General features: G+C 41.1%; 2 protein-coding genes across 4 annotated transcripts; one reads left to right on the forward strand and one right to left on the reverse strand.

The window, feature by feature from the left end:
* Window positions 1-28: 28 nt before the first annotated feature.
* On the reverse strand, window positions 29-9,159 carry slc35f2 (solute carrier family 35 member F2). The gene is made up of 9 exons (XM_071544028.1): window positions 9,042-9,159; window positions 8,182-8,287; window positions 7,306-7,478; window positions 6,433-6,560; window positions 5,335-5,494; window positions 4,619-4,775; window positions 3,602-3,654; window positions 3,327-3,481; window positions 29-933 (listed from the first exon to the last, which is right to left on the reverse strand). Exons 1-9 carry the CDS (start codon window positions 9,157-9,159, stop codon window positions 700-702), a joined length of 1,284 nt encoding a protein of 427 aa, XP_071400129.1. The 3' UTR covers window positions 29-699.
* Window positions 9,160-10,357: 1,198 nt separating this feature from the next.
* On the forward strand, window positions 10,358-23,550 carry cul5b (cullin 5b). 3 transcript variants are annotated; one of them, XM_071544024.1, is made up of 19 exons: window positions 10,358-10,397; window positions 11,872-11,981; window positions 12,106-12,205; window positions 13,152-13,328; window positions 13,616-13,757; window positions 15,256-15,401; window positions 15,685-15,765; window positions 16,781-16,919; window positions 17,530-17,660; window positions 18,490-18,597; window positions 18,709-18,773; window positions 18,863-18,995; window positions 19,112-19,243; window positions 19,443-19,566; window positions 20,694-20,869; window positions 21,228-21,389; window positions 21,498-21,616; window positions 22,049-22,172; window positions 22,351-23,550. In XM_071544024.1, exons 1-19 carry the CDS (start codon window positions 10,374-10,376, stop codon window positions 22,543-22,545), a joined length of 2,388 nt encoding a protein of 795 aa, XP_071400125.1. In that variant the 5' UTR covers window positions 10,358-10,373; the 3' UTR covers window positions 22,546-23,550. The 3 variants fall into 3 exon arrangements, with proteins under 3 accessions (XP_071400125.1, XP_071400127.1, XP_071400128.1); XM_071544026.1 differs by having other exon boundaries at window positions 16,781-16,874; XM_071544027.1 differs by lacking the exons at window positions 10,358-10,397; window positions 11,872-11,981 and having other exon boundaries at window positions 12,145-12,205; window positions 13,109-13,328.
* Window positions 23,551-24,367: the final 817 nt, after the last annotated feature.

The following is a 24,367-nucleotide window of genomic DNA, read 5'->3' on the forward strand; positions in this document are numbered from 1 at the left end:
TAATTGAGAAACAATATGGGCCAAGAGATAGAATATAAAATATAATTTAATAGTAAAAGACCTCTTGCTGCATGTTATCAGGCATTTCTTTTGGCAGAACAAAGCAAAGAAACCCACATGCTATATATCTGTCAGACTACCAGAATGACATGGGAATCTCAAAAGTGTAACCATAAACCACCAATAAAAAGTAATCTGTCTTATTCACAATCTGTCTGTGAATAAATTCAGAAATAAACTTTGAACAAGTGCAAAAACAAGTGCAGCAACACCATACAGAGGTTAGTTAAAAAAAAGGAAAAGAAAAGCACTTCATAAAATGTAAAAAATATTTATATAAAACGGATAACGGATCAGGAGTAACAGATCAGGATTCAAGGCAATAAATAGTCGTGTCACATATTACTGCATGGCTTGTGCTTAGCAAATGTACATACAAATGCAATAACGGGTGCCATTTAATAACGGTTAGTCATGGTTAAAAAAAAGAAAAATAAATAAACAATAAATCTATAGTCATTTTTCCATAAGTAGGAATCTGGAATTATGAAAAAAAAGAAAGACAACGACAAGGCAATGCAATGAGATTTCAGGACTGCGTTTTCTCCCATATCGAGAATGCAAAAAAAAAAAATTGGAAAATGGTTAAAATGGAACAAAAAAAATCTCTTCAACACGTTTAGGAAGAACCTTGTCTTCTCAGTCGGTTTCAGTCACACAGGTCAAAGTCTCGGTTCTGTCGCTGCCCTTCTCCGCTGGCAGCAGGCGGTCTGAGGAGGTCTCCGCCGTCTGACCGGCGCGCGCTCCGGTGGGGTCGTTGCGGTTCGCGTCTCCGGAGGCGGACTCGTTCGCGGGCGGCTGCGTGGGCACGGCGTTGAACATGACGAAGCCCACGGTGATGACCACGAACGAGATGATGTACAGGCCCGAGAACTGGGGAGGAGAGACGAGACAGAAGAGCATGTAAAAACACAAAAACTCACCTGCGTTTTACTGTATTTCACCATCTTAAACCTGCCAAATGTTTTTTGTCCCCCACCAAAGGGGGGGGGGGGGGGGGACTATGGATCGGTCTCCGTCCGTTAGTTCGTTCGTTAGTTAGTCACACTGTAATGTTGACTTTGTGCCGCTAGGGGGCGGCATTGACAATGAAGTGGTAAAGCAGGTCATACAGTTAAAGTTATCATACAATGTGGGGGACAATGAATGGGGACTCAGTGGTAAAGCAGGTCATACAGTTAAAGTTATACAATGTAGGGGACAATGAATGGGGACTCAGCGGTAAAGCAGGTCATACAGTTAAAGTTATACAATGTGGGGGACAATGAATGGGGACTCAGTGGTAAAGCAGGTCATACAGTTAAAGTTATCATACAGTGTGGGGGACAATGAATGGGACTAAGTGGTAAAGCAGGTCATACAGTTAAAGTTATCATACAATGTGGGGGACAATGAATGGGGACTCAGTGGTAAAGCAGGTCATACAGTTAAAGTTATCATACAGTGTGGGGGACAATGAATGGGGACTCAGTGGTAAAGCAGGTCATACAGTTAAAGTTATCATACAATGTGGGGGACAATGAATGGGGACTCAGTGGTAAAGCAGGTCATACAGTTAAAGTTATCATACAGTGTGGGGGACAATGAATGGGGACTAAGTGGTAAAGCAGGTCATACAGTTAAAGTTATCATACAATGTGGGGGACAATGAATGGGGACTCAGTGGTAAAGCAGGTCATACAGTTAAAGTTATACAATGTAGGGGACAATGAATGGGGACTCAGTTAAAGTTATCAATACAGTTAAAGTTATCATAGGTAACATAATAGTCTACACACGCTACACACTTGGAAACATCAGACTACAGTTGTTGGACTGTTGTACTGTTATTGCATCATCACTGCACTACCACTGTGCCTCAGTGTTGACTACTTATATCATATTACCACTTACCTACTGTGCAATACCATATATCACTTATCATTTATATAGCATTTATATTAGCATTTATAGCATTTATATTATTCATAACACTCACACTCCTGGTGTTGTATGTTATATTGTATATTGTATTGTAAATTGTAGTGTATATTGTGTAATGTACGGATTGTATTTATTGCGTATTGTAGTTCTTATATTTTGTACTATATTGAATAAAAACAGGACAATTAGTTACTACATTTCAAGATATAACTTGTAAGCCTAATTCTGAGGAGAGTAGGCAACAGAAATATATGGTCAATCTGTCCTTTCATTGTCCCATAACAAAATGCTTATACAATTTCACTCATATTTCAAGTACACTCAGCAATCAGTGACTGACCCAAGGGTGGAACTACATCACTGGTGGGGGACAACATGTTTTCTATTTGCTTGTTTAAGAATGGAACAGCTCCTACAGGGGATGGCTGGTGGCCTGCCAAAGTGACTGGCAGGATAAAAAATTGTAAATTTACAATTTGTTGAGGAAGGCTTACTAACCGAAAGCGTTTTGTGATGGTTGTGTCCCCCCTCCATAAGCCTTTTACTCCTGCCACAGTTAAGATTTGCCTGTATCTGGCTGGTGGCTGGTGTAATTTCCTACTCCAGTGGTCTAAGGACAAGCATAGCTTTTATCAGCGGTCGTTTGAGTATCCTCAAAGCTTTTTTTTTTTTTTTTGCCACCCCAACAGAACTGTCTACCATAAATTAATTCTGATTGCTACCACCTCCTTTAAACACGCTGTTTTGCAGTCTAAAGAAATATGTCGACCTCTACCAATTCTATTACACACTGCTGCTGCAAGTGAAGTGGGGAGATCAAGGACATGTATTGCTGCTGTAAAAAATATTTTAGGCTGCAGACAGGTCACCTGGCCAATTTTCTTGTCTCTGAGCTGGAAAGGTTTAAACATCGACCAATCAGATCAAGCTTGGCTAGATTTCAAACTCATTGTTTTCAGTGAGAAAATATTTACAGCAAAATTTGCCCTAAAAATTTGCCTGTGTATCATCACCTTAAGAATGCTTATTTTGGAATTAGACGGTGGGATTTTTAACAGGTTTCAAGGCTCCTAAGGGTTATGAAGCTCAATAAACACATAAATTACTATGTAAATCTTCAATTAAAGTATAAAGAAAACACACACAGGTTGGATTCACGTAGTTTTTACCTGACAGCAACATTATAGTAGCAGTTACTGATGTTTTTTCTATTATTATTTGCTTGACATTTTCGCCTCTATTACATAGTTCAAGGTTGAGAGATGGGAAAGTGAGGGAGGAAGAGAGGGAGGGAGAAAGAGGGAGAGAGGGAGACCACTTGATGCTTGGTGGATGAGCCTTACTGTGTAGTGGAAGAGGAAGAGGCCACAGAAGAGGCTGAAGAGGTCAGCGGTGAGCAGGGACAGGTTGACCGCCATGGCGCTGGTCAGCTTCACCACCACGGGCATGAAGCTGTACAGTGCATACATACACAGGGCATAGACTGCAAACAGCATGACTAGGGAGAGCAGAACGGACGGACTTTAGTAAAGGCGGGTGGAGGGAATCAAGTCAGGTTGACACTGTGCTGTGGTATTTGTCTTGTATTTGCGATTTCAGTGATGCAAACATTACTTACTGATCTTGAGGTCCCACTTTATTGCCTTTACTGCACATGGTTCCAGTATAGCTCTGCAATGCCAGACAACACGGGGTTGGACAGTGAGGGAAATTGGGTGTTTTCACAAAGCAGCAGGTAGGCAAAGGAAACATCCACCCTAAAACACTGGAACACTGTTAAAAAAAATCACTAAGTGTAAGTAGACTAGGGAGGTTGAGGGAAAGTGGGTACAACAAAAAAGTAAGTAGCAAAAAATAACTCCTGGAATGCATTGAATATCACAGATTGATGATGTTGAACAGTGTAAAAGTATCCATGAGTGGATTTTTCCTTTAAAAAAATGATATTCTAGTCTATTAGTCAGGGTTACTGGTCAATTCCCTAGTACAGCCAGCAGCCAGTACTACTGAAAATCCACTGAGAAAGGTCACCAAACCTCCATGTACATGTGTACCAATCTTCTCCTGGGACTAGTATTAAAACAAAGGAGGTAAAAACAATGTTAGAACATGTATTCTTTCCCTGTATTTTTGTAGCATGGTGGTTCTGGGTTAATTTTGTGTTTTTGACTGAAGGTCTTTGGGCCCGGTAGAGGTTTTAGTGCAGGTTTGCAGTGCTAAAACTGGGCTTATTTAATTGATGCTATTTACCATGATGTATACTATGAATTTACCACATAAAAGATTTATGTCAGGGAGAAAAAAGGTGTGTAAACTACTTTGTAAATCTAGATGGGTTTACCCTGCATTGGAAAATTGAAGCCAAATCGAAAATTTGGCTTGAAAATTGTTATTGGGGAATAGAGTTGAAATTGGGTTATTTATTTTTCAATTTCCAATTTTCAATATCTCTAAATGAATAAAGAACACTAGTAGATTTGTACTGGCTTAAAAGATTAAATAAAACTTAAATGATACTTGTGGGGAAAATGATTGTTGTTGCACCGACAAAAAAAAGAATAGAGCAAAGAAAACCAGAATATAAAAAGGAATATAGCAAACAATAGGGGGCAGTAAACATAATGTAACAACTCACAGCTGCATGCCACTGATGAGCGTTCCGAAGAGGCCCATCATGCCCAGGAACTCGACTCGGCTCAGGTTCTTCACGGTGTACTCCTGACACACGTTGGACACAGCGTAGAGAACGGCACTCAGCAGGACCAGGCCGTCGCCCAGCAGGACGTCACTGGCTAGAGGGAGAGAAGGGGGGGGGGGGGTATAGTCTAATGTTTTTCGTGGATTTACACTCTTGGGTGTTCTTTGTTCACAGTAAAAAAAAGTAAAAATTGTACTTGTACTATATGTCTTAGGAAGTTTCCTGGAAAGAACCATGAAATTCTGTACTAATTATAGGGGAAAATAGAGAAAGAGTTCAATGGTTGTTGGTAAGTTCCTCCAAGTTCTTCTGGAGTTTACAAGACAGAACCATGAAATTGTGTAGTATTTATATAGACATTTTTAAATTAGAGGAAGGAATTCAACAAATAACTATATTATATGATTATATGAATAAGGACTTGGGTTACCAAATTGACCTCTTTTCCAATAGTTTTGCAGTTCTTTCCAGGAAATTATTTTAGAAATGTTCAGCATCTTATCGACTCCACCAGACTGCTGACATTTTCTAGTAACTACTACCTCATTACATGGCTCTTTCCAGGAAACTTCCCAAGGAATTAATAGGAAATGAAAGTGTTGCCAACATTGTCAACAGTTTTGGCACATAAACGATGATAGAAGTGTCCTTACAGGATCCCTGGTCTCTGCCGGCCAGCAGGTCGGCCCCGACCATGGCCCCCACCCCTAACAGACAGACCGCCACGGCCACAAAGTGGACCGGCCGGTAGCGGGTCTTCAGGAGGAACCGGGAGAGCACCATCAGCACCGGGATCACGAAGCAGTCCAGCAGCTGAAAGACACGGCGCCGCCACAAGGACACAAGGTTATTATCGTTAACGAAAACTAACGAAATAACGAAAGCTAGGTGTGAAAAAACATTTTCGTTAACTGAAATAAAAATAAAAACGAGGCTTTAGAAAAAAAACGATAACTAACTGAAACTGTATTGTGTGTTTAGAAAACTAACTAAAATAAACTAAAATTATAGAGAAAATGTCTTTAGTTTTCGTCTTTGTCAATTTATTTCATACATAAGCCTAGTATTTTGAATTTTTGAATCTCGCCCCTGACAAATACCCCATATTACAAAAAAAGACTAAAACTAACACTGAAACTAATAAAAACTAAACTAAAACTAAGCATTTTCAAAAAAATAAAAACTAAACTAAACTAGCAAACCCGCTTTAAAAACAAAATAAAACTAAACTGAAATTGAAAACAAAAAGTCAAAACGAAATAAAAATAAAAACTAATGAAAAATGCAAAACTATAATAACCTTGCCGGGATTTCATTGGTCTGTGAGTGGGAAGGTCATGCTAGGCAAAAACACTCCGGAAAACATGATAAGCTTTGGAGGTCACCACTGTCTATCAAGAATTAAAAGACTTTGCCAAGTCTGCTGGGATTTTTGAAGGCTAATATTAATAGTTTAGGATAAAAGGCGCCGATAGGCCAAAATATTACAAGTATTCAGCATTTCCCCAAAATTGTATTCTTGTCAGGGTGGATAAGCCTCTGAAACAGTATTCAGACCATCATGGGACACTAAAACTCTCCAATGAAAATCAGGATACTACTACTACTGGTAATAACACATTCATGCATGCAAGAAAATATGTTTCAGTAAAGGTTAGCATTGGCCAAATACTGCATAGTGCTGGGAAATTTGACAGATCACCACTAATGCCAATTCCTAACCAGTAGGAATCATGACTATCTTGTCTTACCTGTATACTGGTCAGGGTGGTGAACTGGTAGGCCTTCACCACTGCGTAGTTGGCCTCCACGTCTGTCAGACCCATCAGCAAATACATCCACCACTTGGTTTTTAAAATCTGTAAAATGTTCCCATCACCTTTACAAACAGACAAGGGTTCATAAGATTAACCCCAATTAAGAAAACCACTTTCCCCCCAGTCCAGATCTGCTGCTGTCCATCTGCATCAGTGCTATGATTAGCATTTATGATATACGATTACAAGGTGAGGACAGATTTCTCCAAGTTACATTTCAGAGCTTTGTGGCCTTTTTAATTCCAAATTAAAATTCATTTTACGACTAATTTCACCTCCAAAGAGTATAAAATAAGTTTGGCAGTATCATTGTATACATCTTTTTAAAGCCTCAGAAACCATACTGAAGACTCAAAAGCAACATGAAACCATATTTAAGACCTTGAATTTTAAGAATTAAATTTTAGATTTTTTTTTAACAATTTATATATGCATATGCATGATCATGACAGGCGCAAAGAGGCTTTTTTTTTTTTTCATCTTTTATTTATCTATTTTATTCTGTTTTATTTACTGCACTTTGAAACCATGTTTTGTGTCCGTTTTTATTTCGCTTCATGTTAGTGAAGCACTTTGCACCTCTGTTTTTGAAAAGTGCAATAGAAATAAAATTATTACTATTATTATTATTATTTTATGACCAGTGCTCTTTTGCAGCTTTTCCACTCACTGCAAATGTTTACTGAACAGCATGCCTTTCTGATTTGGTCATGTTGCTGATATAATGCACTCTCCTCCCTGTGCGAACCTTCATCTGGGTGCCAAGACAGTTTTTTTCCTGCCACCCTGGATAAGCGGCAGTCTGACCTTTCCTGGTGCAGAGGTAGGACGTGTAGACGAGCAGCAGCAGGGCGTAGTTGAGGAAGCTCTGGAGCATGGGCGTCTCCACCCCGGCGTCGGCCAGGTACTGGCAGCTCACCGCCGTCCCACAGATCAGCAGCGACAAAGCCTGGCCCATGGCTATGGTCTTCAGCAGCCGCCTGGAGAGGGAGCAAGAGCAAGTCAATTATATGCACAAGAACAGTGATTCTCAGCCATATCAAGAACCCCTAAAGTAGTACACATTTGTAGTAAAGTAGTACCCCCATTTGACCCAAATCTGAGAATATTTTTATTGTTATATACGATTTTGTCCAGAATTCCATTCCTATCTGTATTGTAGGTAGAGAGATAACAGTGAAACTATGATCAAAATAGTCATTCTTCTACATTCTCTAGTTGTGTTAACTTCTTGTAAATGAAATAATGGTCAAGTTTAACAATTCATCAATTTGCTGGGGACCCCCTGGAACCCCCACAAGGACCCCTGGTGGTCCCCGAACCCCACATTGAGAACCACTGCACTAGATTGTGATTTACACAGGCATGGTATAGTATGCCAATATATGTCTGGGATGCTTGCTAGGGTTAGACTGATATCAGTGTGTCAATATATGGGGCTGATATTCGTCTTTTAGTAAACTTTTTAGTTTACTAAAAGCGCCGAATTTACCAGAAGACCCTAAGGATTGTTAAGTTATGTTCTACCAGGTGTGTACATTAGCCAATGAGCAGGGCAACATTAAATGCCCACATTCTTTAATGGAGTTTGGCGTGACAAAGATAGACCGTGGCTTTGACATATTAGGCGATAGAGCTGACTGATACGCATGTCTTTGGCTATGCGGTTGGATCAGCGCTCACCATGTGAACACATCCTTTAGTTTGTAGCTGTACAGTCCACCGGCAGCCCTCCAGCTCCCACACAGCCTGTCCCCTACAGGCTCCTCCATCTCCTTCAGAGCTAAGCCTGGAATGAGACAGAAATGGACAAAAAGAAAATTATGAACAAAATTAAAGAATTAGTGTCTGTCGCATTTACATTCTCCATCAGACAGCCCTGAGAGCAGAGCATGGTACCCAGTAATCTCCTCCGGAATGTAGCGTGGATTCTCCTGTCCACTTCTCACAAGGATTATGCTACTTCGATATGAAGTTAGCCCCGACAGGTGCTGTTTTCTCTAGTATGGAGAGAACGTCCCGCTGAATTCCATTCCGAAATCTGGCAAACTCAAAGTTTCCTTGGTTATTGACAAATGTACACACCTCGCAGAGCAGGACTTTCTTTATCTTTATCTTTTGGCTCTTCTGGTGAATTCGGCATGCAAGTGATCCGCCAAGCAGCACTTAATTTTAATAAAATCTAAACTTTTTCACACTCAATCTGCCCTTCGCAGTGTAACTTATGTTGCTGGAAGATCACAGCAGGCGAACCAATTCAAAAATATATATATATGAATTAATGAAACAAGTGCTACTTGGTGTATTAGATGCCTGCCGAATTAAAAAATAGCCCTCAATGATTCGTAAACAGGTTTAAGTCGTGTTCTAGCAGGTACGTACAATAAGCCAACAAGCAAGTCAATATTAAACTGTCATATTTGTAACGCAGGCGCCGTGCTCGCCACATAAGACAGCACGTCATGTATCGGGGCTAGCCAAGCTGCAAAATATGTAAATAAAACTGAGCAACTGCGACATGCTAATACGTTAAGAAACTCTACCTGTACATCCGTTTTCGTCTTCATTCATAATAAGTTTGAGGAAAATCGTCAACTGGGAAGAAATTTCATCTTTCTCAATACACCCCCAGGGTATGTTACAGTACGATCCATGCGGCATTCAATCTGGATCAATCTAACATAGTATTATTGGTCGCTATCTTGGACCGCCTTCTGTGCTTTGATTGGTCGAAGAGCCTGTCACTCGGTCAAGCAAGCGACGTCTGTACCGTGCAGTCAAACGTAATGTGTAGCGCTAACGAGAAGATGAGTTAATCGATTCATTCATAAAGAAAAACATACATTTACGTTGTAGCTAGCCAGGTTAATGTTACTTTGACTCGAAAAATAGACTTTTCCGAATCTTTACGAGCAGCCTTTCAATTCGGCACACATATAAGCCACGAAGCAATTACCTATTTCAATAAATTATAAACTTTTAGAATTGGTTCGCCTGTTTTTCCTGGCTGGTGGGCGGCAACGAGCAATCTTTGAAACTTCATGAAGGTTAAGTCCTTCTGCTGTGTGTGAGAAAGAGGTTGACCGAGAGACAGACATGGAAAGAATGATAATAAATACCAAGTTTATTTTGAGAAACTCTATCCGTCCTTGAAGCTATCAAAAATATTGTCTTCTTGCCTCTGATTTCACTCCCCTGCAGATGCTGTGTAGACTGCACGACGCCTGTTATTAACTCAACTTTTTATACATTGCTTTATTGATTTCATAATATGGGCGTTGTGAAACCCCTTGAGACTGTAACAGTAACGGGCTATACAAAGACAGAATTTTATTCTAGGCAGGGTGCAAAAGCCTCTGAAAAAGCAGCAGATAGAATATAAATATGAAAATAGCTCATGGGGATTATTAAACATAATGCAACCGACAATTTCTACGTGTTGAGAACGTATTATGAAGAAATATATGAATGAAAGGTATAAAAGATGTTAGGAGGGTGTGCAAAATAGTCTAACAGTAGTAGACCATACACGACGAAACTGAGTGAAACGGTATACAATATGAAAATACACGAAAAATGAAATATTTGCAGTATGATAATAATTATTATTGTTTATCGAAATATGTGCAGTAACTTATATTCAAGTGAGATAAAATATGGGGAAATAAAACAAATATCTGAGTTTACATCTTATATTTTTTTATTTAAATTAAAACAGTTATCATTCATAATTATCTGAAATTATCATAAATTTGATTTATAGTCAGTGGTAAGTGAACGCTTCTGCTTAATCCTGAAAAATACAAAAAATAATAGAGTCGAACTACCGACATACAGTCCACGCGAGATTTTACGAGAGGATAAGTTGAGGGAACATGGCGACGTCTAATTTGCTAAAGGTAGGACCTACTTCAATTCAATTATTTTTATTTAACGGTTACTAAAGTGGCTGTCACTGGTTTAGTGTAACGTCGCCATTCAGCTCTAACTTGAACGAACAGTACGCTGCACCCATACACGACTGTATTGTCAATATTTACTTTAACTGGGACCAGTTAAGTTACCTCTGGCTAACATTAGCTACTTATCACTGATTTAGCTGGCTAAATAGAATAGCTAGAAAACAGCTAACATTTGATACACAGAGAGGGTGAGAGGGAGAGATAGACAGAGAGAGAGACGTAACGTTAGCCTACGCCAACTTGCAATCTTTGCCCGTGTAAGCTAGCTGCATTATGAAATCTCATAGCTATCATCTGTCAGCCAGTGCCACAAGAATCTGCAGCTGACATGCCATTTAAAAGCATGAAAAAGGGTAAACACCAGAATTAACTGGCGTCAGTATTTTGTGCCATTAAGTGAACGTTAATCCACTGCTGGTAGCCTGCTAGCTAAGCTAGGTCTGACAGGCATATATGGCAGAGGGAAATACATGTCGTCTAGCAGAAGGACAGGGGAGGTGACACAGGAGAAACACACCAAATTGTGCTATTGAACTGGACAGTGACATTGCAATCATAACTGAAGTCCTGAGAATTTTACCGCAGAAAGTTAGTAACTGTACACACGGACAGTCACGCAGTGCTGAAGCATATACATGTAATGTTACTCAACATTATAGCTAGCCTTAATGCATTCATGATACTAGCCCACTGCCCAGATTCTGCTCTGTTTTCTTCATTTCCTGTATTCACTGAGGGTCTAAGGTTGGTGGTCCCCGGTAGGCTAGGCTCAGTTAGGTAGATAGGTAGGCCTGCTGTGTCTTTACAACATGTTACTTTGTGTTCTCTGCTTTATTATTTTGTTGCATACTGTATTACATCTTTTTGTTTTGATTGTTGATTTGTTACATGTAGGTGAGCTTGTTCTCTGTAAAGTAAAGTGCTTTGAGACATGCTTTGTGAAGAAGGGCTAAATAAATAAACTTGACTTGACTCTTGTATGTAGAGAACAGAACGACAGACTGTTAAAAAGTGTCATGTTGCTTTGGTTAGCGGCAAAGGTACACATCTGGTAGAACATGATTCAATTTGGCAAACATCCCATATATCAGATAGATATCACTTATTCCAATAAGATTTTAGAATTTCTTTGACTGTTATTCTCACAATCTTCTATCACCAAAATACACTGTGGTGGGTAGTAGCAAGCAGAGTGAACCTATTCTTCTGCTTGATGGATTAGCCTATATGTGTGCTGATTTTAGCAGAAGGCCCTAACAGGTAGGTCATAAGTTATGTTCTAACAGGTATGTACACTGCCAGATTTTTGAATGGAGTTTGGTGCAATGTTGTTAATTTTCCACATACTCCAGTTATATGGCACATAAACAATTGGTATTACATAGGTTACTTCCTTCCTGTCTTTTTCCAGAACAAAGGCTCGCTTCAGTTTGAGGACAAATGGGACCTGATGCGTCCCATAGTCTTGAAGCTCCTGCGCCAGGAGTCCGTCACCAAACAACAGTGGTTCGACCTATTCTCGTAAGTTGAACGTGTCGCGGTTAGCCAGATGCATCAGCATTCAGCTAAGGCAGAAATACCCAGCTGTTTGAAGCAAATAGTTTGATAATCCCTCCACCATTGTTTTTCCTCCTCGTTTCCATAGAGACGTCCATGCAGTATGCCTGTGGGATGACAAAGGTCCAGCTAAGATCCACCAGGCCCTGAAAGAGGACATCCTAGATTTCATCAAACAAGCACAAGCAGTAAGCATAGAACTATGATGGGAATTGTGTTAGTCATGGGATCTGTGAAATGATGCAGTTTCATGTCATAACTACTGTATGTTCTTGCTTTTCCCACATTAGTCCACTTCTTTTACCCCTTAGGTGGACTAATGAACAAAAGGAAAAATCCACCCTTGGATACTTTTACCCTCATCAATTTGTGATGATTTTGTGATGAAGTGGTGTAATTTACTTTTTGGTGTACCCACTTTCCCTCAACTTGCTTTGTGTGCTTGTACTTCAGTTGGTGATTACCTGAACTTAACTAACGTAACTTGTTCCTTTCAATCAAAGGTGGGCAGATGGGCATATAAATATAGTTAGATAGCCAACTAGTTGTTGACCATTGTGGTGTGTCTATGATTGAGGCTGTGCCCCTTACTCAAAACACAACTTGTCTTGTGGCTGCATTGCATTCTGGTCTATTGAGGCTGCTGTCAGTGGAGAAATTTGTCTGTCTTCCACTTCTTTGATGGTTTTCTCCCTGTATGATTGTTGAACATTGGTGCAAAATGGCGACTCTAGGAAAAAGCCCTTGCTCTTTGATTCTGAGAGACTGACACCAAAACCTGATGTTAACTGTCGATGTTATGGATAGCATATGTGACGTCACCTTGTCTGTGTTTGGCCAGGTATCCACAGGAATGAGAAAAATACACCATCAAGCAACAAAATTGACCAAGAAATGCAACCTGTGTTGCCAATAACAGTTTTAGTGTTTGAGGGTGGATTTTTCCTGTAACACCTTGTTTTTACATAATGCCCAAAAAGTTGATGGCGGTAATGGTTTGCCACCGTGGGCATTCATAAGGTTCTCCATCATTAGCTACTTTGCTGGCTGAGTATCTGTCAACCAGCAAGACTTTCCTCCTCTGACCATAGATCCCTTAACCCTGTCCTACCCTCCATTCCCACCCTATCCAAGCGGGTGCTGAGTCACCAGGATGACACAGCGTTGCTGAAAGCCTACATCGTGGAGTGGAGGAAGTTCTTCACGCAGTGCGACATCTTGCCCAAGCCCTTCTGCCAGCTGGAGATCACCCTGATGGGCAAGCAAGGCAGCAACAAGAAGTCCAACGTGGAGGACAGCATCGTCCGCAAGGTGAGGAAGAGTGGGAACAGCCATCCATCAGTTAGACTAGACATTCACTCTACATAAGAGATCAGTGAGCAGCCTACCAGTGATTGGCCTGCTCTGACTGTTTCGTCTGGTTGAATCAAAGTATGACCCTTAGAGAATATAATAGAGAATCTCAAAGCCCCAAAACAATGTCTCATCATTACATTCTCTGTATCCCAAACCATTTATATCATATATGCTGTCATATTGTGAGTAACTTCATTCTGCTCGTGTGTCTCCTGTCTCCGTCCTCTCTGTGGTGTCTACAGTTGATGCTGGACACGTGGAACGAGTCCATCTTCTCCAACATTAAGAACAGGCTACAAGACAGCGCCATGAAGCTAGTCCACGCCGAGAGGCTGGGCGAGGCCTTCGACTCCCAGCTGGTCATAGGAGTACGAGAGTCCTACGGTGAGAAACGCTACAGTAGAAGTATCATACACCATCTGAGGGTGGTAGACACCCATGTTGGACCATGAATACATTCTTTTAAGAGTGCAGTCGCACCTACAGCATGTTATCTTTGGGCCCAACACTCGTGGAGAAGTTTACTTCATTGCATTTTTCTATCTGGTTCATTTAGGTTCACACTGGCCAGTTACAAGCAAACCAGGGCTTGTAAACAAAGGTCACATAGACTCACAAGTAGCTCGCTTATTTTATTTGATGCAGAGATTTGATTTGAGATTTTGGTGGCAGGAGGAGGCAAAACAAATCTGATTCCAGTCCCTGTTGCTTTACTTAAGCATGATGGATTTGTCTGTGCTCTGCAGGTTTGCTCTTTGTTCATTTTTAGCCCAGCGACAGGCCAGGCTCTAAGGATCACATTATCGGTTGTTCTGTCAACCTGTGTTCGATTCCCGGCAGTGACGCTTCCACAAAATTCAATTTACATTTAATATGCTGTATGCATAATTGGTAGAATTATTCAAAGGAACACAACATTTTCCATTCATTTAGGAAGCTTCTGTATAAGGGGCACATGGCAAACCTGTGTGTGTGTGTGTGTGTCTGTGAGAGAGAGAGTGATACAGTCTGCTGTTGCCACTCACAGTAGTGGTTGTTGACTATAGTGGTATATACCTGTTCTGTTCAGGGAAGTGGTTCTACAAAGATAGGCCATAAATGTGGAATAAGGCTTCCTGCCTTGCGTCATTTTTTATGATTTAAAGTTTATTGCCATTTTTCAATTTTTAACATACATAACACTCAGCACTGAACAGTGCCTTGTGTCATTTTAAATCAAAACAAAATCATTCTGAAGCATTGTGAACAAACTAGGCCTTGCACATGCAGTAAACCGATGACTCAAGGTTTGAATCTTGGTTGGGACACTTCTTTCACAATCATTTTTTTCTTTTGAAAGTCGTACTAATACTAAATGTATGATATAAATACTGACTTTTGACTGACAGATAACGAGTCTGTATTCTAAGGGACGGATGGCAACCCTACACTGTGTGCGTGTGTGCGTCTGCGTGTGTGTGTGTGTGTGTGTGTGTGTGTGGTGGGTTCTTCTTTTTTTTTCTTTTTCTTTTTTCTACCAATAACACAGGGATCTAACTCTGTTGCAGGGCTCAGTGTATAAATCAGATGATGGTAGTCTTATGGTAATTATTATGGTTTCATATTATCTATGTAATAATATTATCCAGAATTTAGGATTATTCAGAGTTGGTGCCACCAACTTCACCAAGTTATGGCACCAACCTCAGATCTGTTCTTATAAAGCAAAAGTAGGTCTCTTGTAAGCGTTGCATGGGTAAACAGGTTAGGTTTGTTATGTTATATGAATTTCAAGGGAAGCAGGCAGCTTTGCCCCCTCTACAATATTTTTTCTTTATTGTGATATGAATTGGCCGCTCCACTATGTCGGTGTGTGATTGTATCGCCTGTTTCCTCTGAGCAGTGAACCTGTGCTCCAACCCTGACGACAAGCTGCAGATTTACAGGGACAACTTTGAGAAGGCTTATATGGACTCTACTGAGAGGTTCTACAGGACACAGGCGCCCGCCTACCTCCAGCAGAACGGGGTCCAAAACTACATGAAATATGTGAGTACAAGCTGGAGACCAGGTTTCCCACTGGTCATGGAGTTGGAGGTCGCCATAGTAACGGGGTTATCCCAAGGCGTCTGCTATAGTAAATTTGTGTGGTAAAGAAATCGGCCCTAAAGCTTCTGTCAGCAACTTTGGAGAAATGAGCAAGAATTTGAAAGTATGCAACAAAATTGATATAGATTTCTAATGCTTTTTGATGTAAATTTCATGTTACATTTCTCTGACGTGAGAGATACTTTTGACTTCTCTACTTAGATTAAGTGTGTGTGTTTTCCAGGCTGATGCCAAGCTGAGGGAAGAGGAGAAGCGGGCACTGCGTTACCTGGAGACAAGACGTGACTGTAACTCTGTACAAGCAGTGAGTACACTGGACCATCTTATATTGCTGATAGATCTGAGGTCGAAGAAAACACTTCCAAATCACAATATCACCCACTGTTATTTCCAAATTGCTACAGGTTGCCATTTTATGTTTATAAATATTTATATAACAAATATGATTACACATACCTATATTTGTATATACTTAAATGTACCTATATTTATTTACTGATATGTACTGCACGGATTTCATGTGTATTTGCTGCATTGATTTCCCTCTGGACAAATCTCGCCATACTGTGCATTCTCTCTTTACCCAAGTATTCCACTTGAGTATATTTATATGCACACTAATAATTTGATCTTAACCCAATAAGGCATATTTAAATGCTATTGAAATTTTCATGTAAACGCCCTTATCTGATTATCTTATTTGACGTAATTCATGTAAGCCTAACCCAGTGAACACACACTTCATTTCTGCTCAGTCTTTCAGTTTTTTAGGCTATGTTAAATGCCTTAGTCAGATTTTGATTATTAAACTGAATTGAATTCATTGAAATATTGATTACTCCCAGTTATGAGGGTATTGGTGTGTATGTAAAAGTACTCATTGTTGGCAGCATATGTTACATACCCCCACAATTGTTAATAATCTATTTTATCGCTTTTATTGTTTTTATTGTTTTTAGCATTCTTATTATACTGTTTTTTATTGCCGTCTTTATATTCTATTTGCATGCTTATATTATTAGTTATGTTTTTCCATTCTGAATCCTATTACTTTCACTGCTGCAATGACATAATTTTCCCATGGGTGTCAATAAGGTTTTACCCTATCGTTTAAAAAAAAATAAATTACTGTATGAAAAGCTGTGTCCACCTGACAACCACAGCATTCAGTGAAAATACACTCACCGGTCACTTTATTAGGTACACCTATCTACTACTGGGTAGGATCCCCTTTTTTCCTCCAGAACAGCCCGACATAACATTCCATAACTCACCGAAATGTATCACTCAGTGCATCTTTGTGTACCTTTTCTTCTCAGCTAATGGAGTGTTGCGTGAACGCGCTGGTGACGTCGTTCAAGGAGACCATCTTGGCCGAGTGCCCAGGCATGATCAAACGAAATGAGACAGAGAGTGAGTACGGCAGGACCGCTCCCGCCAAAGGCTCAGCCAGCTCAGGTTTGCACCAGGAAAACGGCCCCCCGTCCAAAACCCACCCTCGTCCAGCACCTTCTTAAAACCTCTAGAACACCCATTTGTGTCGCCACCTCTGTCTGACATTAATGTCTGATCATACACTGAGCATGTCTGTCCCGATCAGTGTCTAGACTGTAATAACCACCCATCATGTGTCCCGGAGCTGTACTTCTAACCACAGTGTGTGTGTGTCCGTGATAACGTCACCATATGTAATGGAGAATCTGTGTAAGTCTGTGCTTTTGCAGTATGGTTTGAAAATAGACAAAGGGCATCCAGTAGGGTATTTTAAAGCCCTTTTAACCCATATTCTGCTATATAATTTTAAAATGCAGCTGACAAATGGATTAGCTTAGTATTCAGTACATCACATCAAGCAAAGGGTTCTCCATTTTGCTGTTTCATTTCTCATACCGTTTTGTTTAACTGAGATGTAGCAGGGAATATATTTTTGTTTTATTTGTGTGTTAAGTTACTCTGTAAGGGCTTATAATGTAACTGCACCCTTACCACCAGGCTACTGTGGACTCTTCCTAGCTCAGCATCCCAGTTCCTCCAGTATGTGACCGCAGTGCTTTTTCCTCCGTCGCAGAGTTGCACCTGATGTTCTCTCTGATGGACAAGGTGCCCAGCGGCATCGAGCCCATGCTGAAGGACCTGGAGGAGCACATCATGAGCGCTGGCCTGGCTGATATGGTGGCCTCGGCGGAGACTATCACCTCTGTGAGTGTCACGCACACGCACATGTAAACTGATCAGGTTGGATAATTAAAGGAATAGTTCAGCCAAAAATGAAAATTCTGTCATCATCTCTTCACCCTCATGCCAGTTGAAGCACAGGTGAAGTTTGTCCATATAACACACAGGGAGGTTGCCAGCACAACTCCATAGCAGCCTTCTCCAAAACAACTGAAGTCAGTGGGGACCAGTTCTTCAGAGTTCCAAAAAGACCTACAGTATATTTACACCATCATTTAGTGCAAATCTTAACTACAGCTGATTGATTTGCAACAAATAATGGTGTATAGGTCTTTCTATTCAGTGTGATTGTTTGGCTGTTGTTGTTTTGGAACTCTAAAGAACAGGTCCCCATTGACTTCAGTTGTTTTGGAGAAGGCTGCTACCAAGTTGTGCTGGCAACCTCCCTGTGTGTTATATGGACTAACACATTTCACCTGTGTTTCATTTGGCATGAGGGTGAGTAGATGATGACAGAGTTTTCATTTTTGGGTGAACTATTCCTTTAACACCACATTCCTTTATGTCTACCAGCCTGCAAAAACCAGCCAGTTTTGCAGGTGAACAGCTATCACTTGGAGGTCCTGCTTGATTCTGAAAACATACAACAGTAACATGGTTGGTGAATTTTAGGATTTACCAACCAGTGTGGTCAATAAACAAAAACATTACTGGCCTGCCCTGATACTGATGCACTAACTTGACTTGCATATTTTCAAACTTGAAGATTCTTATGCATAAGGTATGTGGACAAAGATTCTCTGACACATCAACAGGGTCTGTCTTTGCTTATGCTTATGCTTCTTTGTAACAGGACTCAGAGAAATATGTGGAGCAGCTGCTCACCTTGTTTAACCGCTTCAGCAGACTGGTGAAAGAGGCCTTTCAGGACGACCCACGCTTCTTGACGGCTAGAGACAAAGTGAGCCCGACTTTTACTAACTCGTCCAGTAACAGTATCACGCCATTTGTAGGACACACCTGTTGGCAAATGTGCTTCATTGACTGCAATGCTGTTCTATCCTCTTTGCAGGCATATAAAGCCGTCGTGAACGATGCCACTATATTTAAATTAGAACTTCCTATGAAGCAGAAAGGGTAAGATATGCTCATTGTATATATACATTTTGTTTCTTTACTGATGAACCGTGTTGACGCTCCCCTCCTCTCTCTCCTGTGTTTTTCAGGGTAGGTTTGAAAACCCAACCGGAGTCCAAGTGTCCAGAGCTGCTGGCCAACTACTGTGACATGCTCTTGAGGAAGACCCCACTCAGCAAGAAGCTCACCTCTGAAGAGATCGAGGCCAAGCTCAAGGAAGTGGTACGTTTTGAGGGGTGTTTGGGCGGGTCCTTTTTTGGAAACGTTCAAAGAATTGTGGGCCAAACCAAAAGATTGGCGCAGTCCTTTAACATTTCCTCATGGCTGTTCCTCTTCAGCTGTTAGTGCTGAAGTACGTCCAGAACAAAGACGTGTTCATGCGGTACCACAAAGCCCACCTGACCCGCCGGCTCATCCTGGACATCTCGGCAGACAGCGAGATAGAGGAGAACATGGTGGAGTGGCTCAGGGTATGATCTGTGTGGGTGGGAGAGTGTGAGAGAGCGAGCTAAAACAGTAGTCTGTGTTCACTTTATTGTCTACTGGTCTGAAAAGTTCTTTATTGCTCAGGTCAGTAATGTTAAATATAGTCAAAAAAGTAAGTTTCATTTGATATCACCCGCCACTGACTGGCTATCTGTGCTATCTATCTGTCATGTGTCGTAATAGGAAGTAGGAATGCCAGCCGACTATGTCAACAAGCTGGCCAGGATGTTCCAAGACATCAAGGTGTCAGAGGACCTCAACCAATCCTTCAAAGAAATGCACAAGCATAACAAGCTTGCTTTACCAGGTAAGGTATACAGTTAGAGAATAGCAGTGAGCGTGCATTACACTTATATTAGTTTATATTCTCAACGCAAGTGATAAAGTCCTCAGCAGAAAGTAAAGAGGGAGGAGTAGGCAGAGGGGAGGGGGGAGAAGAGAGGAGGAAGTGGTAAACAGTGTCTGGGTTTTGCAAGTAAATTATTAGATTTTAATGGATAAGAAAATAAAATGGTGGTCAGAAACATAGCCAATAACCAAAGCCTTGGGGGTGTTTATAACAAAAGGTAATAGTTTCTATTTCTATTTAATAGGTTTCTACTTCCTTTTTTGGACATCTTACTACCTGAATGACTGAAATGAATCTGCACAGACAGACTTTATAGTGAAAGATTTGGAGACATATTCAGTAGTCGAGGTTTCGGGATTTCACTACATGATTTAAGTTGCATTTTATGTTGATGCCCTGAAGTAAAGCCACTGAAGGTTTGAGTTTATGTTGATGTTGACCTACGTAGCCTACAATGCAGGGATATTTTATGTTATGATAGCAAAGTGGCGTATTTACTTTTGAAAGAAAGTCTGTTGATTTAGATACTGGACTATACTGGAAAAGTTTTCACAAAGGCAAACTTGAGATTTTTTTCAATAAAAACACTGAATAAATTAGAATTTGCAATTTATGTTGTCATCATGTTGTGAGCTCTTTCATGAACCCCTGCTGTCTACTGTTCCAGCCCACTTATCCTTCACATCTATGCATCTAAAATACTGCCAAGAGTTCTCTGTTTGTGTCTGTGTTGGTATTCCACCATTCCATCACGGCGGCTCGCATTTTGTTACAGAAAGTGGCTTGTATTTGAAAGAGGTGGTCTTACTGGCAGTTAAGGCTGACTCGGGATCAGCTTATTTTACCTCTTGTCGCCTAGTCGGAAAAGCAAAGCTGATCTTATATCGGCTTTTTTTTAAACATTTTTTCTACAACAGCTTCTCAGGAAATATTTTACTTAAAAGCAACAACTTTGTTACAGTCATCAAAAACTTATACAGATGAAAACTTAAGTTGGGAGCTGCAAGGTAAGTCGACTTCAATTCCAAGTTTCTGCTAAAACAGGACGGACCTGATGTCTCACTTCCTCATGTGTTCCCCTGCAGCCGACTCTGTCAACATTAAGATCCTGAATGCCGGCGCATGGTCGAGGAGCAGCGAGAAGGTCTTTGTATCTCTACCTACAGAACTAGAGGATCTGATACCAGAGGTAGAGGACTTCTACAAGAAGAACCACAGTGGCAGGAAGCTTCACTGGCATCACCTCATGTCCAATGGCATCGTGAGTATAGATCTGCTCAGATAAAAAAAAAAAACACACATAGATACACTTAGAAAGCTACATGATTGGGTCATCCTGTCTCTAGAAACACACAGAATTGACCTCATCTGCCTGTTTGCGTGTTCATACTTTAATTTGTAGTTGGACAGTCACACTAAAATCTTACATTGCATTTATCAACCTTGTATGTTCATGTGAATAAGAGTGTGCTTATTCACGTGAGTAGTTCATTAACTAAATTCAATCCCAATGCGTCGGTATTATTTTTGCTGTTCCAACAGTCATATGTTTCTTAATCACTCTGTTAAAGTACCTGGCAGATTTGACCAAACTGGACCTCCTCCATCCCTCTGTCCAGATCACTTTCAAGAACGAAGTTGGCCAGTACGACCTGGAGGTGACCACGTTCCAGCTGGCCGTGCTGTTCGCCTGGAACCAGAGGCCCAGGGAGAGGATCAGCTTTGAAAACCTCAAGCTGGCCACGGAGCTGCCGGATGCCGAACTGCGACGCACTCTCTGGGTAAGAGGAGGGAGGCCCGGGACAGGGAAAACGCTGCGAGACAAACACTGCGGATAAAACTGCTAAAACTCATGGCCTGATCCATCACGTTTCTCTCCATCTTCCCAGTCTCTGGTGGCGTTCCCCAAACTCAAGCGGCAGGTGTTATCGTACGACCCGGTGGTGGCTTCACCCAAAGACTTTGCGGAAGGAACGCTATTCTACGTCAACCAGGAGTTTTCTCTGATGTAAGGCAGTGGTTCTCAACGTGTGGTCCGGGGACCACCAGGGGTCCTTGAGGGGGTTCCAGGGGCTCCCCAGCAAATTGATGAATTGTTAAACTTCAGCATTAATTCATTTACAAGAAGTTAACACAATTAGAGAATGTAGCAGAATGACTGTTTTGATCATAGTTTCACTGTTATCTCTCTACCTGCAATACAGACAGTCATGGGATTCTGGACAAAATCATATCTAACAATAAAAATATTGTCCGAAAGACAAAAACCCAATGTGGACTAAATTAGGGGTCCTTGATATGAAAAAGATTGAGAATCACTGATGTAAGGAACGTTGTAAATGTAGTCGTAAAAAGTGGGCTCGCTCAACATACCTCTTCTCTTGACATGTGCAGTGACTCAGCACGTTGTGTTTTTGTTTTTTTTAATCCAACCTCACAGAAAAAACTCAAAGGTTCAAAAAAGGGGGAAGATCAACCTGATTGGTCGGCTGCAGCTCACCACGGAGCGAATGAGAGAGGAGGAGAACGAGGGTATCGTCCAGCTCAGGATACTAAGAACACAGGTATGGAGAACAGTTCACTGCATGTGGGATTAGATACTGTTTGTCTGGCCGCTGGAATGTAACACCACCCCCACTGTGAAGAAATAGTCTGACGGTTTTCCATTTCCCATCATTGAGTTTCGCATCTAAACCAAATCGCGCTCTTTCCCACCCTCCTCTCCCCGTTCCCCAAATCCAGGAGGCCATAATCCAGATCATGAAGATGAGGAAGCGCCTCAACAACGCCCAGCTGCAGACGGAGCTGGTGGAGATCCTGAAGAACATGTTTTTACCACAGAAGAAGATGATCAAGGAGCAGATGGAGTGGCTGATAGAGCACAAGTACATAAAGCGGGATGAGACCGACCTAAACACCTTCATCTACATGGCGTAGCACACAACACATTACGAAGACTCGTGTCGACTGTGGTTTTCGGTGGGTCGGGCCTGATGGACACTAGAATACTTCCAGGCCCCCCCCCCCTCCCCCCCCGTCCTCCATATAAAAAAAAAAAATGTCTTGTGCAGGGAGGCATGAATTTAAGACTGAGACCTATTTAAAAAAAAAAACCAACAAAAAAAACTGTGGAACTTCCTGCCTTAAAATTGTATAAAGAAAAAAAGAAAAAGCATCGGGGCAGCGGGAGTCTGCACCGAGCGTTTTTATAGTTGTTTCGAGTCGGAGGGAGTTTCCTCGCTGTCCAGAGAGGCTGTACTTGTCCGTTTTTTCTGATGCCGTGGTGTCTCCCCGCCACCGTGATGGCCAGTCACCCCGGTATCCCCCCCCCCCCCCCTCCCAATCCGCAACACTCCCACCGAATGCTTGTGCAAGGTCTAAAGGCATGCTGAGCGGAAAGGAAACGGAAGGACCTCGGCTCTCACGGTACCCCGCAGTCCGGTTTTTAATCCAAGTCGAACCCAGAACATGTGAACCTTGACCAAAACGTGTCCCTGTCCGTTGTGACACAGAGAGGACAGCGATGGCGGTGACTCTCTGCGGTCTCAGGTAGGGCGATCAAACACGCGATCCGGACGTGCCAGAAAAGAAGAGCCAGAAAAAAAAAAAAGCACTTCACTGTTTTCAGAACGGAAAACAGACAGCGAGCGGAGCCAATTCCAAAACTTCTCAAGCCTCTGCCCCTAGGTAACGAGTAGAATATGGAAAAACAATAGCATATTGCTATACAAAATATGAAATCCATTTTGATCTACCAGATGTGCCCAGGGGCTAGAGGCGGAATAGGAATTGAACCAGCAGCTCCCTTATGTTGGCTACACCCCTCCTTTCTGCAGGTAGCCTGGGAGAAGAGGGTGAGGTCAGTATTACACATGTTAACTACTACAATTCAAAGCTATAGGAGAGTGTACAATGGGATGTGAATAATGAAATGATTAAATAAACAGCACCTTATTATAAAACACAGGCTTGTCATTCATCCTATTATGGGTTTACCGTCATCTTTTTTGGTCAGCATATATCTAATCTCTAATTTTTTTTAATCTGAAATTTGAATAATGTTTAGCTAATATGATGTTCAAATCATCTGAATCTGAATCCTCCTCCTCTGGCCAGATCTGATTACACATGGTATATAATGAATTGTGCTGCATTTTAAATGCAGATCATTTTTCTCTGTGCCTCCCTTTGCTGATCTGAAGTTCGGGAGTGCCTAAGCATGTCAGCTGATTCTTCATACCCAGCTACCTCAACAGGACTGATTTGTGTGTGTGTGCCAGTTTGTACATATATACACATGCGTATGTGTAGGGATACAGCTTGGACAGTGCCTTCAGAAAGTATTCAACCCCTCGACTTTTTCTGCATTTTGTGGTGTTACAGCCTGAAATGGATAAAAAATTGACTAAATCAAGATTTCTTAAATCACTGATTCAAGCAAAATAGCCCGTAATGAGTTGAGTTTGAGTTTATTAGTATTCATCCTCACAGTTAACAACTGAATAGAAGCAGAATTTACATTAATAAAAATAGAAATATATCTATACATGATTGTACCTCATAAAAATGTAAAACTATACATATCTATATACACACATGCACCCATACATACATATACATACGCATTTACAAAATACAACTATACACTTACAAACATGCATACATTTTAAAATGCCATAAAAAACAACAATATACAACACAAAACAAACAAATGTTAAAGTGGATGTATTTATTTACATCTTTCTTTTATTTTTTACAA

The sequence above is a fragment of the Centroberyx affinis genome, unplaced genomic scaffold (genome assembly GCF_046629955.1).
Source record: "Centroberyx affinis isolate AG114_WGS23_722 - 3 ecotype Tasmania unplaced genomic scaffold, CSIRO-AGI_Caff_v1 ptg004438l_1, whole genome shotgun sequence".
NCBI classification, from domain to species: domain Eukaryota; kingdom Metazoa; phylum Chordata; class Actinopteri; order Beryciformes; family Berycidae; genus Centroberyx; species Centroberyx affinis.

Excerpts from the sequence above, each read along its gene's own strand:
- cul5b (XM_071544024.1), top strand. The coding sequence starts at position 10,374 with ATGGCGACGTCTAATTTGCTAAAG. Across the intron at positions 11,982-12,105 it reads CAGTGGTTCGACCTATTCTC|AGACGTCCATGCAGTATGCC; the intron begins GTAAGTTGAACG and ends TCGTTTCCATAG. Across the intron at positions 13,329-13,615 it reads AGGACAGCATCGTCCGCAAG|TTGATGCTGGACACGTGGAA; the intron begins GTGAGGAAGAGT and ends TGGTGTCTACAG.
- slc35f2 (XM_071544028.1), bottom strand. The coding sequence starts at position 9,159 with ATGCCGCATGGATCGTACTGTAACATACCCTGGGGGTGTATTGAGAAA. Across the intron at positions 7,479-8,181 it reads CTAAAGGATGTGTTCACATG|GCGGCTGCTGAAGACCATAG; the intron begins GTGAGCGCTGAT and ends CTCCCTCTCCAG. Across the intron at positions 3,482-3,601 it reads AAAGTGGGACCTCAAGATCA|TCATGCTGTTTGCAGTCTAT; the intron begins GTAAGTAATGTT and ends TGCTCTCCCTAG.